At 38.7% G+C, this 17,674-nt stretch overlaps 1 protein-coding gene and 1 long non-coding RNA gene across 3 annotated transcripts in view; one reads left to right on the top strand and one right to left on the bottom strand.

Annotated features, from left to right (window-relative positions):
• LOC131316659 (uncharacterized) overlaps nt 1-3,816 on the top strand; it is a 33,176-nt gene extending 29,360 nt beyond the window's left edge. For both annotated transcript variants that reach the window (XR_009197217.1, XR_009197216.1), the window contains exon 3: nt 3,381-3,816. This is a non-coding gene — a long non-coding RNA (uncharacterized LOC131316659). The remainder of the gene's footprint in view (nt 1-3,380) is intronic.
• Nucleotides 3,817-16,726: 12,910 nt separating this feature from the next.
• On the bottom strand, nt 16,727-17,065 carry LOC131317387 (uncharacterized). The gene has a single exon (XM_058346943.1). It carries the CDS (start codon nt 17,063-17,065, stop codon nt 16,727-16,729), a length of 339 nt encoding a protein of 112 aa, XP_058202926.1.
• Nucleotides 17,066-17,674: the final 609 nt, after the last annotated feature.

Below are 17,674 nucleotides of genomic sequence, written 5' to 3' on the forward strand. Positions count from 1 at the left end.
GAACTTTCCACAAAAGAGGAAAGAATGGATTTTTGAAAGATAGAAACTTATCACTTGTTTAGAAGTATTCGTATTTTGATCTTTATGATGGTTATGAGCATGCATACATGAATTGCTTGTATTACTTGTGGTATAATATTGAGTTGGATGATCTTGTTAGTTTAAAGATTTCAATGAATGATTTATGATTACATATGAAGTCCTACCGCGGAGTCGATGCATGAAAACGAGACACGGAAATCTAGAAAGTAGAAACATGACACCTAGGGTGTGGTTAAGGAAAATGCGTGTTTTGAAAAGGTGAAATGTTTTAGAAACCGCAATGTGGCCGGACGTGGTAGCCCATTGTGTGGTGTGTGTTTTGTGTGCCAATGGGAACCCGGGACGGCGGAACCATTGTAAGGATACTCGGGAGACCGAAACGGCGGAACCGAGGTTGGGTGTGCGGCTTGGTTATCCGCGGAGAGGAGCCAATGCAAAGTGTGCCAATGGGAACCAGTGCGGCGGAACCATTGTGAGGATACTCGGGAGACCGAAACGGCGGAACTGAGGTCGGGTGTGTAAAAAACGATTTTGAAAATGATTACATGGTTATGAAATGTGGAAAATGTTGACACAGTCTACGAGGAGTCGCGTAAGAAAAACTCAGAAAATCGTGGACACCAACTTTAGTTCGGATAATGAATGTGGATGTGTCATTGTTTGTCAAATAAGTTTGAACTATGTGGAAATCGTTGATTTTATGGTTTAATGTTTGTAAGTTAAGGGTTAGAGGGTATGGGTTATTTTATTGAGCGTTGTAGCTCATGGTGTTACCTTTTGGTGACCCTGACATATTATATTGGTGGCGACGCTGGTATAATATGTCAGACCTCATAGATGAACAGGGTGAGCTATATACGTTAGAGGCCTTCGGAGCCGAGGAGCTTGCTAGGATGGAAGAGCAGGCGGAGCAGTAGTTAGGAACCCTAGTTCCCTCCCTTGTTGGAAAAGAACTCTTGTAAGACTTTGTGATGTAATAATGAGCCAGACTCACTTTGTTTTTGTAATAAAATGTCTCATTAACGTACCCAGAATTTGGAGGCGTTACACGCGCAAACGATCAATTACGGAATTAAAATCAGTGTGACAACAAGAATAATTTTTCGCATTAAATAAAGTAACGAGAAAAACAAAAATAATATTTTTGTTTTGTCAATTATTATTATTTATAAAAAAAATATTTGGTCTTTACACTCCGCAAGAACTCTTACCGCAGTTCTCTTTATCAGTGTTAGGGAGATAGACGCGTGAAGAGATGAAAATAAGGGGAAAGCGAGACCTATCATCTGTGAATGATGTCCTTTTGGGGAAAGAGATTGCCGCAAAAAATTTCGCTAAAATTTCAATTCTCCCTCAAAAAAATTACAAATTTTCCGACTAATAAACCTAATTTAGTTGGCAATTGTCTAGTTTGAGAATTTGGGGAAAAATATTTAGTGAGCTCTAATTGTGCCACCATTGCATATAAACTCTATACTTTTTCACCATGGATGTTTTTTATAATGCTTGATCTGAACCATTAAGATTTCACGTCTTATAGATTATAGAATTGTCACCAAATGTAGAGACCTGTATTTTTTAGGCCGTATTTTTTTTTCTCTTTTGCAATTGTATGACTTGTTGAGATAGACGGTGTGGCGTGTTCATGGAAGGATATAAGGGTGATTATGTGAGAGGTGCACGTGTGAGTGTGTGGCGCAACAAGCAGGGGATTCCTCCCCCACCTTTATTTTTTCCCGGGGAGAACGATTCTCCCATTTCTCTCCCTCACTCTTCGGCTCACTGTCTCTCTCTCCTCTCCACTCCTCCGAAACTTCTATCCTATTCTCTCTTCGATTTCATCCACCTAGGGTGTGATTCTGGACAAGGCCCGAGTATTAAAGTTGCTATTCGGAGTACGGACTTTCCGAATATCCAAGAAAAATCATGATCGGACCTCGTAGAGCTACGGTTGACTTGGTCAAAGGGTCGGGTTTTGCTCAAAACTCTTGAAGTAGGGATTTATTACTCTTGTTAAGCGTTTATACGATGTTTATGTATCTAGATCGTGCCTTGTTTCGTTGTTTGAGGTTGTTTCTTCCATTTTCGAGAATCTGCGGAACAGGGTCTTCGTTGTTGGGGCTTTTTTTCTTCTTAAGTTTAGAATTGAATTTTGGTTCCTTCATATGAAATAGAGCAGACTTCAAGACCGTTCTAATGCCGCTAGAATCACTCAAAACCGTTAAGAATTGAATTAATGGTGGATTTTAGAATTCTGGTCACAAATCTATCTCGGTTTCTGTTGTTTCTGCTCGTTTTCGGTTTGCGCCCAACTTCAAATGGCTGTAACTTGCTCGTCTGATGTCCGATTCATACAAACTTTATATCAATTTTGAGGTCTTGAAGTCAGCTTTGTATTGCCACTGGAATCGCCTTAAAATTCTTAGTACACCGAAAGTTATGATCATTTGAGTGGAGATGTGTCAATCTGTCACGTTGATGCGTTACAGATTCGCATTGCTTCAGTAAATGCCTGTTTAACCATCCTTGGAGTGCAGATTTGACTAGGGTTCCTTCATACCTTTTAAACTTCGTTCACTCGCGCAACTTTTGGGACTGGAATTGTTCAAAAGTATTAAGAACTCGATTTATAGTGATTTTTAGAAGATTGAACTGAAATCTGGAAATCCGGGCGGCGTACGGGGCTGCGTTTTTCATCGTTTGTTATGGTTAAATGACGCTATTGGTTATGGATCCTTATGGGTTTTAAAGATTGGTAAGTTGGTGATCTTTTGGCGTTGGAATCATTGAAAAATATTGAGTATAAAAATTTTAATGAATTGTCGAACACTGACTGCTCGCTGGGACAATTTTGGTCCGTTAGTTCTTGTTCGTCTGTTTTGACTTTTGATCACTCCTAATCCATTTTAAAACGTCGTTAAACTATTCTTAAGCTTGATTACTCGAGTTCCAATGATTCGTTGATCATTCAAATTTCTTCAAACTCTTTTGGCGCTCGTTCGATGAGGTCTAAATATTAAAATTAGTGGGTAGTATGTTGTAGAGTCACTAGGAGGTTGGTACGATATTGTGATATGCTAAGAGAAAAAGGTGCGTATTTTTTTATTAGTCGATGTTCTGTTATAATTGATTGTATGGAATGCGTTGAACTATGATTGTCGATGTGTGTTTAACCTATAAGTCGGTTTGATTAACGTGTTTTATTGTGTCATGAGATTATGAGAAGTGTTTGTTGAGGGGATTGGGTGATTGTTGGGATTCAAGTGGCTGTAATTGAGAATTGGAATGAGAAAATGGATGCAACGCAAGGGGTGGTAATGCAGAATGCAACGCAAGAGGTGGAAATGCTGTGACCCTGATAATGAGTGATGTTGATTGCAACGCAAGGGGTGGTAATGCAAACTGCAACGCTAGTGGTGGAAATGCAGACTGATTGAGATTATGAGAAGTGTCGAAATGTTTGCGAACCTATTGTGAGTACGTTTGGTTGATGTGAGTCTATTAATGTTTCTATATGTCAGGCGAACTGTTAGGAACACTTACAAGATGTTTGGAACCCTTTGGCCGTAGTTTGCCTTCCGTTGTGATAAACTCATGTTTCTCATGTTCACTTATCGAATTCTTTCACTCTTTGTGCATATTTCATCGCATTTTCATATAGTTTGAGTATAGATTTCTCTACTGGGCTAGTATAGCTCAACCTATTATTTTCAGGTACACAACAGGGACACAATCTTGGAGAGTGTGAAGTGCATGCAGACACCACACACTAAAGTTATTTTTTTCTGAAGTACCTGTCTGTCTTCGTAAATCAATTTGCATTGTACTATTTTCTCTATCTTGGAATACTATATCAATTTGACAGACTTTTGAGATTCATAAACTGTATTGTAATTTGGGGTACCTTATGTACTATTGTGAGAATTTGTATTTAAAATGGTATTATTATTTATGTTAAAAATCGAGGGCGTGACAAATCGGTATTAGAGCATTAGGTTTGAATACCTAGAGACCGTGGGGAGACTTAGTCTCATGGGTTTAAAAAAAAAAAAATCATTGCATATCTTAACAAAAAAAAAAAACATGTGTGTGCTTGCTTGACCAACGTGTGTTTACTGAGCTAGCATTGCATTTATGTTTACGTAAAACAGTGAAAGGTTGGTGCGTGTGTCTGAGAAAAAGAAAAGTTTGGCATCCTTGTAGTGATTATGGTTGCGGCCGTTGTTGTTGTTAACGTTACTATTGGTAGTTTTGGTCTGAAACCATTTATGGTAAGGTATCTTTTTAGATGAGATGTTAGACGAGAAAAATTTGAAAGGCCGAGGTTGTTTTAATACTTGTGCATAGAGGCGAGATCGATATGTGAAAGATGATATCCGTTGGTACGTAATAGAAGTGTTAGTCTAGTAGTAAGATTTGTGAACTAAGTGTTTGATGTGTTTTATTTGAATTGTGCAGATTACGTGTTAAGTTTTAAATACCTTGAGTAAATTTTATGAGATGTGAGGTTGACTTAGTAAGATGAGGGTTATAAGTAGGATGTTAATGTACGGTATGTGTCTTCTGGACCACCCAGGCGACTACCGATGAGATCCAGTTGGAAGAGGCGCTTGATCATCGCTCCTTTTAGATAGAAGTCTTGGAAAGTCAAACACTAGGATTGTGTATAGAGGCTAGATCTCTAGGCTTGAGAAGAGTTATAGTATTGTAGTCGTCATTACTGAGGTGATTGTAGTGGTGGTGTCATTATGACAGGTTGGTAGAAAATAGTGCTAGTATTGCTTGGTAAAAAAAAAAATAGAGAACAAGACTTGAGGTGAATTTTATCGAAGTGATTTGAGTTGAGCGATTAATGTAAGTGAGTAGTGAGAAATTTGTTTGAAGTGAGAGCGATACAAATGTGAGTTGTTGAGATTGACAATGATGTGGAATGTAGTTGATGTCTTGAGTGGAAATGGTAGGAACTTTGAAACGATAGGTATGTGGAGAAATAGTATGTTGTGAGTTGAAAGATTTGAGTATAGAGATTGTGTATTAAGTGTAATTGGGGATGTAGACTAGACTATAATGACAGTATGAGATACGTTGAGGTATGCTGTTGGGATGACATGTTTGTTTGAGAGGATTAAGGGATAATAGTGGTAGTGATAACGGTGAGGGTGATGGGAATGAAAGTTGTTGATATTGAGGTTGAGTGAAAATGTGATGAATGTCTTTGAGGAATATTGATGTCGATAAGACTGTTGAGTAAAAAAAAAAAAAGCTATGAAATTTGTGATGAGCAGAACTGTTAGAGGTTATTGGTGCGAGTGAGATAGATTCTTCAGTGATGAGGTAGTTGGAGTCTTATACATAAAGAGGAGCGCAAACATGTGTGCAACCCCAGAGTCTTGTGGGTGTTCGGGGGGAATTTCTATCAATTGGATTGTACTAGAGATTAGATTTTGGTATAGTGATATTCAAGAGTATTGGATGCTTATTGGTGCAGCCATTGCACATATTTTGTGTGTGTATTTGAGTGATGAGATATTGTTAGGTTGTAATAATGTCGAGTCATAGGAGAATGATTAAGTATTGAGGGTACGTATGTTATATTTGCAGCAACATGTAAGATTATGAGTATGTGGAGTACCTAGCTTGACTAGAGTTACTGAACGAGAGGTATTGCGAGATGGACATGAATGTGATTATTGTTAGGCTTGCTAGAGCCAAGAGTTATGATGTACTGATACCGAATGGGTTTGTTGATATGAGAATGAATCTAGTTTGGAATTGTTTGTTGATGTATTATGTGTACGAAACTTTTTGTTGTTTAGCGTTAATATGTGTGCTTGACTTGATGTGTAATCTCTAGGTGTGTGATTTGTACGGAACACCGATGGGTACGTAGGTATGAGGAGCAGATTCTTAGTTAAAATCTGGTGTGTGTCTTTGTTATCTTTTGTATCTGTAGTATGTTAACCCTCAATGGGGAGTAGTTAATGGCTTGTGATAAGAATAATAGTGAATTTGGGAGTTTGCTTGAACGGTGTTAATGTCGCGTTGTATTGAGTGATGTAGAAGTAATGTATTTTCATAGAATCGAGTTTGGGTTTTCGGAAATAGAACCAGTAGTGATTCTGAGTGGACTGGGAAAGTGGAGTAGGGTTAGACTTTTGATTGTACTTGAATGATTGGAAGGATGAAAAGGCATTTGAGGTTTATATAGAGTTGATATAAGAGTCATGTGGGCAATAGAGATGTGAAATGGAGGTAATGGCTAGCGATTTTGTGTTATAAGTGTATTGATGTATCAATGAAGGTTAATTGTGTCCTTATGAGAGGGAAGTGAGTGCCACGAGGCAAGGGACCATTTGAGAATTGTTAAGGGAGGGGTATTGGATGTTTATTAATAGCAGTATCAATAGAATGAATTAGTTGTGATGTGTTTATACTTGAGGTCGGGAGAAATATCAATAGCTTAAAGCATGAGGAATTTGACTATGGTGAGTGGATGTTTATAGCTAAGCAGAGGGTGATGAGTCATTCTATGGTTTGCCGATTCGAGGCTTTTTAGTTTTGTTTCGGTGGAAATTATTTGATGTTCTTAGGATTTGTGAGTGAGATGATTCATTGATTGATATTGATTGGGAAAGATAGAACTTGGAGTTTAGAATTCGAGTTTTTATGAGCAGTTCAGCTTGTCCTTCTAGGAAGTTCGAGGAGTACTTGGTAGAATATGGCGCATGGAACGAAAATATAGAATTCGAAATTTGAGAAATGTGAGGTTATTATTTGTCGTGTTGCGGTATGACTGTCATGTTGGCGTGTGGGGACTAGGATTCTTGTACAGATGTTGGGACTTGAGTGTGTGATAAAGATGATAGAGGTTCATGATTGAGTGTTGAGTGGTACAACCATACCGATAGTGAGGATTTTGTGGAGTAATCAAGATAAGAAAAGTCTACGTAGAAAGGAGAGAATGACATGATGATTATGAGATTGCAGTATAAAATTTGATATTACAGTTGGTGACTCGGTTGGATTTGGGTTAGCAAATTTCGAGGATGAAATTTTTTTTAAGAAGGGTAGGATGTCGAGACCTGTATTTTTTAGGCCGTATTTTTTTTTCTTTTGCAATTGTATGACTTGTCGAGATAGACGGTGTGGATTGACGGTGTGGCGTGTTCATGGAAGGATATAAGGGTGATTATATGAGAGGTGCACGTGTGAGTGTGTGGCGCGAGAAGCTGGGGATTCCTCCCCCACCTTTATTTTTTCTCGGGGAGAATGATTCTCCCATTTCTCTCCCTCACTCTTCGGCTCACTGTCTCTCTCTCCTCTCCTCTCCTCTCCTCCGAAACTTTCTCTCCTCTCTTCTCTCTTCGATTTCATCCACCTAGGGTGTCATTCCGGACAAGGCCCGAGTATTAAAGTTGCTATTCGGAGTACGGGCTTTCCGAATATCCAAGAAAAATCATGATCGAACCTCGTGGAGCTACGGTTGACTTGGTCAAAGGGTCGAATTTTGCTCAAAACCCTTGAGGTAGGGATTTCTTACTCTTATTATGCATTTATACGATGTTTATGTATCTAGATTGTGCCTTGTTTCGTCATTTGAGGTTGTTTCTTCCATTTTCGAGAATCTGAGAACAGGGTCTTTGTTTTTTGGGCTTTTCGTCTTCTTAAGTTTAGAATTGAATTTTGGTTCCTTCATATGAAATAGAGTAGACTTAAAGCCCGTTCTAATTCCGCTATCACTCAAAACCGTTAAGCATTGAATTAATGGTGGATTTTAGAATTCTGGTCACGAATCTGTCTCGGTGTTTGCTGTTTCTGCTCGTTTTCGGTTTGCACCCAACTTCAAATGGTTGTAACTTTCTCGTCTGATATCCGATTCATAAAAACTTTATATCGATTTCGAGGTCTTGAAGTAAGCTTTGTATTGCCACTAGAATCGCCTTAAAACTCTTATTACACCGAAAGTTATGATCATTTGAGTGGAGATGTATTAATCTGTCACGTTGATGCGTTACAGATTCGTATTGCTTCGGTATATGCCTGTTTAACCATCCTTGGAGTGCAGATTTGACTAGGATTCCTTCATACCTTTTAAGCTTTGTTCACTCGCGCAACTTTTGGGACTGGAATCATTCAAAAGTATTAAGAACTCGATTTATAGTGATTTTTAGAAGATTGAACTTAAATCTGGAAATCCAGGCGGCGTACAGGGCTGCATTTTTCATCGTTTGTTATGGCTAAATGACGCTATTGGTTATGGGGTTAGTGATCTTTTGGCGTTGGAATCATTGAAAATTATTGAGTATAAAATTTTTAATGAATTGTCGAACACTGACTGCTCGCTGGGACAATTTTGGTCCGTTAGTTCTTGTTCGTCTGTTTTGACTTTCTATCACTCCTAATCCATTTTAAAACATCGTTAAACTATTCTTAACCTTGATTACTCCAGTTCCAATGATTCGTTGATCATTCAGATTTCTTCAAACTCTCTTGGCTCTCGTTCCATGAGATCTAAATATTAATATTAGCGGGTAGTATGTTGTAGAGTCACTAGGAGGTTGGTACGATATTGTGATATGCTAAGAGAAAAAGATGCGTACTTTTTTATTAGTCGATGTTCTGTTATGATTGATTATATGGAATGCGTTGAAATGTGATTGTCGATGTGTGTTTAACCTATAAGTCGGTTTGATTGACGTGCTTTATTGTGTCATGAGATTATGAGAAGTGTTTATTGAGGGGATTGGGTGATTGTTGGGATTCGAGTGGCTGTAAGCCTGTAATTGAGAATTGGAATGAGAAAATGGATGCAATGCAAGTGATGGTAATGCAGAATGCAACGCAAGGGGTGGTAATGTAAACTGCAACGCTAGGGGTGGAAATGCAGACTGATTGAGATTATGAGAAGTGTCGAAATGGTTGTGAACCTATTGTGAGTACGTTTGGGTTATGTGAGTCTATTAATGTTTCTATATGACATGCAAACTATTAGGAACACTTACAAGATGTTTGGAACTCTTTGGCCGTAGTTTGTGTAACGCCCCAAATTTTGGGTACGTTAAATAAGAAATTTTATTGAAAAATAAACTGAGTCGGGCTCTTTATTACAACAAAGCTTAAAAGAAGTACTTTTATTACAAACGGAAGGGAACTAAGGTTCCTAACTACTGCTCCGCTTGTTCTTCCATCACAGCTAGCTCCTCGGCTCAGAAGGCCTCCAAGGTGTAAAGCTCACCCTGCTCATCTATGAAATCTAACATATTATACCAGCGTTGCCACCGATATAATATGCCAGGGTCACCAAAAAGGCAACACCGTGAACCACAAGCTCAATAGAATATCTCATCCCACTAACCCTTTAAACTTAACATTTAGTAGAACAATAACTCATTTATTATCGTTGTGTCCAATATTTCAGAGTTTCTCCTACGCGACTCGTCGTAGACTGTGTCATCATTCCCCACTTTAATCAACATTTCAAAAATCATTGGTTTAACTCACCCAACCTCGGTTCCGCCGTTCCGGGTTCCCGAGTATCCTCACAATGGTTCCGCCGCACCAGGTTCCCATTGGCACACAATTGTATTGGCTCCGTACTGCGGATAACCAAGCCACACACCCAACCTCGGTTCCGCCGCACCGGTCTCCCGAGTATCCTCACAATGGTTCCGCCACACCGGGTTCCCATTGGCATACACACACACAACTCACATAATGCCACCCAAAACCGGTCATTATGTAGTTTCAAAATATTTCCATCCTCGGAATACATTCCCTTTCATTAACCACACCCTAGGTGCCATGTTTCTACTTTCTCGGTTCTTGTGTCTCGTTCTCATGCATTGACTCCGCGGTATTGGACTTTCCACATAAACAAGCATTTATCGAAACTCAAAATGAATCCAACAAGATCATCCAACTCCAGACTACTTAACATGCTTGAATCACCAATAACGAACATCATGCATTTCATACGTTCCCAACAAAAGATAACCTTATCTACTTTAAATAAAATGATCAAAGTTACTTCCTAATGAACTTATATTTAGAGTTAGGGTACAAAACTACTTTATACTTGGGATAGTAGATAAGGATAACTACCGTTCTTCTTGGCGGTGGTCGGCTACGAAGATTTGGTCGTCGGTTTTGGAATTTGGCGGCATAACGGCTTCGGTTTGCTTCGAAAGGAAAAGAGATGTACTTTCTTTTCCTAGAAACAACTTTACTAACTAATGTGGACTACTTTAAAGATCTATGGGTGGTTTTAGGAGGTGGTTTGGTGGTATTGCTCAAGAACTCAAGAACAAGAAGAATTCTTGAACTTTTGGAACCAAGAACTCTTAGAATTTCTAGAGAGAAGGAAGAGCAAAGCTTGAAGGTGTGAGTTTGAAGCTTGGAATGGCTTCTATTTATAGGCCAAGACTCCCCTCCCTCCTCTCTTGGCCGGCCCCTCTCTCTCTCTCTACAACTTATTTTTTTTATTCCATAAAATCAAGCTTTTATGGAAGATCAAGGTCAAGATCCTAGGTTTGCATGGCCAGGGTAGTCCTTGGATTTGATCTTTGGAAGATTTTGTGGTAGAAAGGAGGTTTGGTACAAGATTCTTGTGTTAAACAATTGAAAGATGTACAAAGGAGGACAATGGGGGTAAAGATTTGGCTAGGAAGAGTAACCACCAAAGATTTGAAGTACAAGGAAGATCAATGTCAAGGTACACATCAAATCCCTCTTCTTTCTCCTCCTCTCTCTCTCCCTCTCTCTCTCTCACGGCCTCTCTCTCTCTCTCTCTCCTCTCTCTCTTTCTCATGTACTAGCATATATATATGTATATATATTACAATGTGCAAGAATACAAATAAAATAATAAGTACTTTTGCACAAAAGATCAAAGTAGTCTTTAAAGGTCAAGATTTTCTCAATAAACTAATAAATGGGCACATGTGTACTAAGGTAATATTTAAATCATCCAAGTACTTATATAATACATACATATGTACTAATGTACTCTAGGTAGTTCAACTCCCCATTAAACTAATCTAATTGGGTACAAAACCCCAATATAAAATAATAAAAGAGTACTTTAAGAATCTTAGGTCTATTAAGTCTAATAAGTACTTTTATAATAAAATATATGTACTATAACACATGGGAATTAAGAAAAAGACTAGATTATTCAATTCTTTGTACTAGATGAAAGACTAACCCTTTTACCCATTGGGTAATAAATTTCCTAACTTTTGTTGTCCAATGGACAATTGTTACTAGGGAACTTTTATAGTAAAATAATCAAAAAGTACATTAAAGCAATTATAAAAGTCTATTTTTTAAGTACTTTGCTCAAATCTTTCATTGAATCCTTTTAATATAAAAAAATTGGGTTTCTATTATCCAATGGATAATAGTTCCCCTAACCTTTATCGTCCAAAGGATAAAGATTAAAACCAAAACAATAAAAGAAAATAATTGAACAATTTCTAGTCTAGGGTTTGAAAAGGTTCAAAAGGTTCAAGATGGGAAAAATGGTCCATCTATGGTTAGGGAAAAGTAACTAGGTGACTTCCTAGTTTGGTTTCTCCAACAAGCAGGTTAGAAGCTAATTACTAGACTTGCTAGGTAGGGCTTAAAAAGTCAAGAAACGATCCTTGAGGAGCTAAAGTGTAATTATGACCAACTACAGGAAAATAAAAGAAAATCAAAGCAATCCAAGCAATTTAAATAATAACTTGAATAATAAATAACTTTTTATTTATTAAAATTCAGAGTTATTACAGTTTGCCTTCCGTTGTGATAAACCCATGTTTCAAAAAGCTAACCCTTTAATCATTTCACTTTCCATTGAATTGTCATTTTTCCTACTCATCCTTGTGCTTTCTTAATCAAATCACTTTCCTAGAAAGTGCATTGCTCTTTCTCTCCATTGAAAGGTCACTTTCAAGAAGTTATTTCTTTCAAGAATATTCCTTCTCATCATTTCCTCTTTAACCATTGAGCAATAGTTTGTAGGGTAATTATTATCCTTTGGATAATAGTTGTTAGGAAAATTTTTATCCCTTGGATAATAGACATTAGAATTTGCCAATGAATATATAGATTTAACAAGACAAACCATGGACCATAGGAAGCCATCATTTTGCTTTCAAAAAAAGCAAACTTAGCCTTGTTATGCATGCAACCCTAAGACTTATAGCCCTAAATCTAACTACCCTTCAATACTTACTTTCCTAGATTTTCTCTCTCTCTCTCTCTCTCTCTCTCTCTCTCTCTCTCTCTCTCTCTCCTTGTATCAAGTGTACATACATATACATACACACACACACACACACACATATATATATATATAGACTCTCTCTCCATGTATCAAGTGTACATACATATACATATATATATATATATATATATATATATCTCTCTCCTTGTATCAAGTGTGCATACATATACACACACACACACACACACATATATATATATATAGACTCTCTCTCCTTGTATCAAGTGTACATACATATACATATATATATAGAGAGAGAGAGAGAGAGCTCTCTCCTTGTATCAAGTGTACATACATATACATATATATAGAGAGAGAGAGAGAGAAAGAGAGAGAGAAGCTGAGAGGGAGAGGGGAGAGAGAGGCCAAGAGAGTGAGAGGGAGAGAGAATGAGTGTGTGCATGTGATGGCCACTCAAGCAAGCTAACTCTTTTAGACAACCTCACACTTAACCTAAGTACAATGTGACAACCCATTCCTAAACTATTTCAAGTACACTACCTAGCCTTTAATCATCCTAGAAATTGACTACAGCCTAGCCTAAGATTGACTAAACATGGGAAGACTACACATTAGCCTAGCCATCATTTCCTTCTTACTTGCAAGGCTTGGCAACCTAGGGTATAATTACCTAGGATCTTCTTTAAAGGCCTAAAAATCCTTCATGATCACTTAGCCTTACACCTATGATGGATTGACAAGGCTTTGGCTTGATTAAAGGTGTGATTGGACAAGACCATGGAACAAATCCATGGGAGAAAGAGAGAGAGAGAGAGAGAGAGGGCCGGCCAAGGAGAGGGAGAAAGAGCCAAGATTTTTGCTATAAATAGCACCCCCGCTCATGCCATTCAACTCACACCTTCCATCCTTCAACTTCTCTCTCTAGAAATTCTTGAGTTCTTACTTTGTTCTTGAGTTTCTTTTTGAGTTCTTTAAGAAATTCATCCTAGGCCGCCACTAAACCACCACTCGACCACCCTTTCGATTCCTAAAGTTAGTAGTTTTAGTCAAGAACTAGTTTCGAGAGAAACCTTTCTCTTTCGAAGCTACCAGAAGCTTACCGTAGGAAGTCACTCTGTCCGATCGTCAACTTACTTTCCCGTAGCCGCCCTACCGCCAAGAAGAACGGTAAAATGTCCCTAGTTCTAAGTATAATGTAGAATATCCCTAACCATTTTCTCTTAGTATAATAAGTTGTTTATCACCTATAAAGTTTGGAATGCATGATAGTTAACAAATTTATTTTGCTAATGAAAGTATGAGCATGTTGGAATAATTGACTTTTACTCTAATAAGCATATGTTATTTTGAACTTCCCACAAATGAGGAAAGAACGGCTTTCGAAAGATAAGACCTTATTGTGTGATAGAAGTATTCGTATTTTGATCTTTTGGATGGTTATGAGCGTGTATACATGAATTATTTCTATTACTTGTCTTGTTGTAAAGCATAAGTGATTTTCACTCCAAAGGCGTCCGTACATGTGGCGTTATGCTTTAAGTGGTGATTTGAGCATAAATAGTAATATAGAGTTAGATGATCTTGCTAGTTTAGTTTCAAGATTGCAATAAATGATTTATATTTACTTATGTAAAAAAGTCCTATTGCAGAGTCGTTGCATGAAATGAGACACGTAAATCGAGAAAGTAGAAACATGACACCTATGGTGTCGTTTATGAAAAGATGTGTTTTGGACAAGGGAAAGGGTTTGAAAACCGCAATGTGGCTGGACATGTTAGCCCATTGTATGGTGTGTGTGTGCCAATGGGAACCCGGTGCGGTGGAACCATTGTGAGGATACTCGGGAGACCTGAATGGCGGAACCGAGGTTGGGTGTGTAGCTTGGTTATCCGCGGAGAGGAGCCAATGCAAGTTTTGTGTGCCAATGAAAACCCGATGCGGCCGAACCATTGTAACGCCCCGATTTTTGGGAACGTTAAATAGGAAATTTTATTACATAAATAAGAGAGTCTGTTACATCAAAATCAAAAGGGTACATTTATTCAACAAAAGAGGAAGCTAGGGTTCCTAATACTACTCTTCCGCCTGCTCTTCCATCCTAGCAAGCTCCTCTGCTCCATAAGCCTTCAGAGTGTACAGCTCACCCTGTTCATCTATGAGGTCTGACACATTATACCGGCGTCATCACCAATATAATATGTCAGGGTTACCAAAAAGGCAACACCGTGAGTTACAACGCTCAATAGGATAAACCTTACCCACCAACCTTAAACTTACAGACGATTCGACATAATAATGAACAACAACTAATAACGATATCACGTCCACATTCATTAGTTGGCGTTGGTGTCCATGTCTTTACGTGTTTCTCCTACGCGACTCATCGTAGACCATGTCATCCTTTTGATATACCGTTCAACCTTTCAAAAACCATTTGTTCAACACACCCAACCTCGGTTCCTCCGTTCTGGGTTCCCAAGTATGCTCACAATGGTTCCGCCGCACCGGGTTCCCATTGGCACACAATTGCATTGGCTCCTCTCCGCGGATAACCAAGCCACACACCCAACCTCGGTTCCGCCGTTCCAGGTTCCCGAGTATCCTCACAATGGTTCCGCCGCACCGGGTTTTCATTGGCACACACACACACAACTCACATAATGCCACCAAAATCGGTCATTATGTAGTTTCAAAATATTTCCTTCCTCGGAGTACATTCCCTTTCATTAATCACACCCTAGGTGTCATGTTTCTACTTTCTCGGTTCTCGTGTCTGGTTTACATGCAAAGACTCCGTGGTAGAACAAAAGTAAGCATGAAACATTCATCGTAAACCAACTCTATTTTATACCACAAGTAATGCTAGCAATTTAAATAAGCATGTTCATAACTCCTTTAAATATCAAAATACAAATACTTGGATTCACATGGTAAATAACCTACGTATTCATCGAGTAAGTATGGATACCTACATTATACTTAGGAATGGAGATAAGGAATTCCTACCTTACTTCTTGGCGGTAGTCGGCTACGGAAAGTTAGTCAGTGGTCGGACGGAATAACTTCCTACGGTATGCCTTCGGGAGCTTCGAAAGAGAATGGTTTCTCTCGAAACTTCTTCTTGACTAACACTGCTCTACTTTATGGATCGAAGGGTGGTTGGGTGGCGGTCTAGTGGCTGCTTTGGATGAGTTTCTTGAAGAACTTTAAAGAAACTCAAGAACCAAGAAAGAACTAACAAGAACAAGAAAGAACACAAATTTTTCTAGAGAGAGAAGCTGCTAGGTCAAGGTGTGTGTTGAAATGGCATGGGAATGGCCCTATTTATAGCAAAAACTTTGGCCCTCTCTCCCTCTCATCAAGGCCAGCCCCCCCTCCTCTCTCCCTATCTCTCAAATTTTGACACTTGTCAAGCTTGATGGAAAGCTTGATGGGTTAGAGTATTAGGCTTGCATGGCTAGATTGTGTACCATGGATTGGATTTGGAAGATTTGGTGGATGAAATGAGAGTTGTACATGGTTTTTAAAAGAGTAAATGTACAAAGAAGGACCATGTGCTGGAATTAGTGAATATCCAAGGATTATATTTTAGCCAAGGACAATGCAAGAAAATCAAAGAAGATCAAAACAAGGTACACCTCAATCTTTTCTTCTTCTTCTTCTCTCTCTCTCTCCCTCTCTCTCTCTCTCTCTCTCTCGGCAATTCTCTCTCCCTCTCTCTCTCTCTCTCTCTCTCAAGTACACTATATATATATATATATATACACATATAATAAAGACTAAGAATAAAAAGTACCAAGGTACTAAGTAGATTTTCCTATTAAACTAATTTCTAATTGGCACATGTTTGATTAAACTAATAGATAGAGTACTTTTACAAATCTAGGATTTTGATACATGTGTACAAATGCCCAATATTCAAATATATAAGTGGTACCAAGTATCCTAATTAAATAAAAGGCTAGGATTCTCTTCTTTAAAAACCCTAGAAAGTACTAGTACTATAATATTATTTAGAAGTACTTAGAATCTTAGGATTTTAGATTTACCCCACATAATTTAATACATAAAAGCACATGGGGAATCCATGGAGGGATTATTTAAAGGAATCCTTGTACTTGGAGGAAGATTGGAGCAATTACCCCAATGGGTAATAAATTCCCTAACTCTTATTATCCAATGGAAAATGGAAAAAGGTTCAAAAGGTTCAAAAGGCTCATTTAGGAACTAGGTGAGTTTGGTTGCTTGGTTCCTCCAACTAATTAGTTAGAATCTAACTACATTGGCTGAGTAGGGTTTCTAGTCTAGAACTCACCATGGACCATCATCTAACTTATGACGGATCATCGGAAAATTAACAAGAAATCATATAGCCAATCAAGAGAAAATAAGGAATTTGAAATAACAACGAGATTTTTATTTAATGAAAATCGGAGTTTTTACAACCTATCCCCCTTAAACAATTTCGTCCTCGAAATTAGGTGCATGCTCGGACTCAAACAGGTGGGGATAATTTGCTTTCATGGTTTCCTCCCTCTCCCATTTGGTTTCTCCAGATCCACGGTGCTTCCACAAAACTCGTACCAACTTGATAGTCTTGTTCCGGATTATCTTCTCGCTTTGGTCTTGAATCTCTATCGGTTCCTCCTCGTACATTGCGTCTTCTTCGATGGTGATGTCTTCCCAATTGAGAACATGTGTGGGCAAGGCGAGGTACTTGCGAAGCATTGAAACGTGACACACGTTATGAACTTTGTCTAGCTGTGGTGGCAGAGCTAGACAATACGCAACCATCCCGATCTTCTCTACGATGTCGAAGGGTCCGATGTAGCGTGGCGACAGCTTCCCTTTTTCCCAAATCTGATGACTCCCTTCTTTGGTCTGATCTTTAGGAACACGTGATCTCCAACTTCAAAAGTCAATGGTCGGCTCCTCCTGTCCGCATAACTCTTCTGTTGACTTTGAGCAGTCTGGATCCTTTGTCGGATGGTCTTGACTTCTTTCGTGGTATTTCGTACTATGTCGGGTCCAATTATTCCCGTCTCTCCAACATCGGTCCAACAAATCGGGGATCGGCAAGGTCGACCGTAAAGGGCTTCGTATGGTGCCATCCTGATACTTGCTTGATAGCTGTTGTTGTAGGCGAACTCTACCAACGGTAAATGCTGCTCCCAATTTTCAGAGAAATCCAGGGCACAGGCTCTCAGCATGTCTTCCAGTGTCTATATTGTCCTTTCCATTTGTCCGTCTGTCTGAGGGTGGAAGGCTGTACTAAGCCTTACGTCTGTTCCCAATGCCTTCTGTAGTCCTTTCCAAAAATGTGACACGAATCGCGGATCCCTATCAGATTCAATAGAGATAGGTACTCCATGAAGGCGTACGATCTCTCGAAAGTACAACAAG

Source organism: Rhododendron vialii, chromosome 2a (assembly GCF_030253575.1).
Source record: "Rhododendron vialii isolate Sample 1 chromosome 2a, ASM3025357v1".
In the NCBI taxonomy this organism is placed as follows: domain Eukaryota; kingdom Viridiplantae; phylum Streptophyta; class Magnoliopsida; order Ericales; family Ericaceae; genus Rhododendron; species Rhododendron vialii.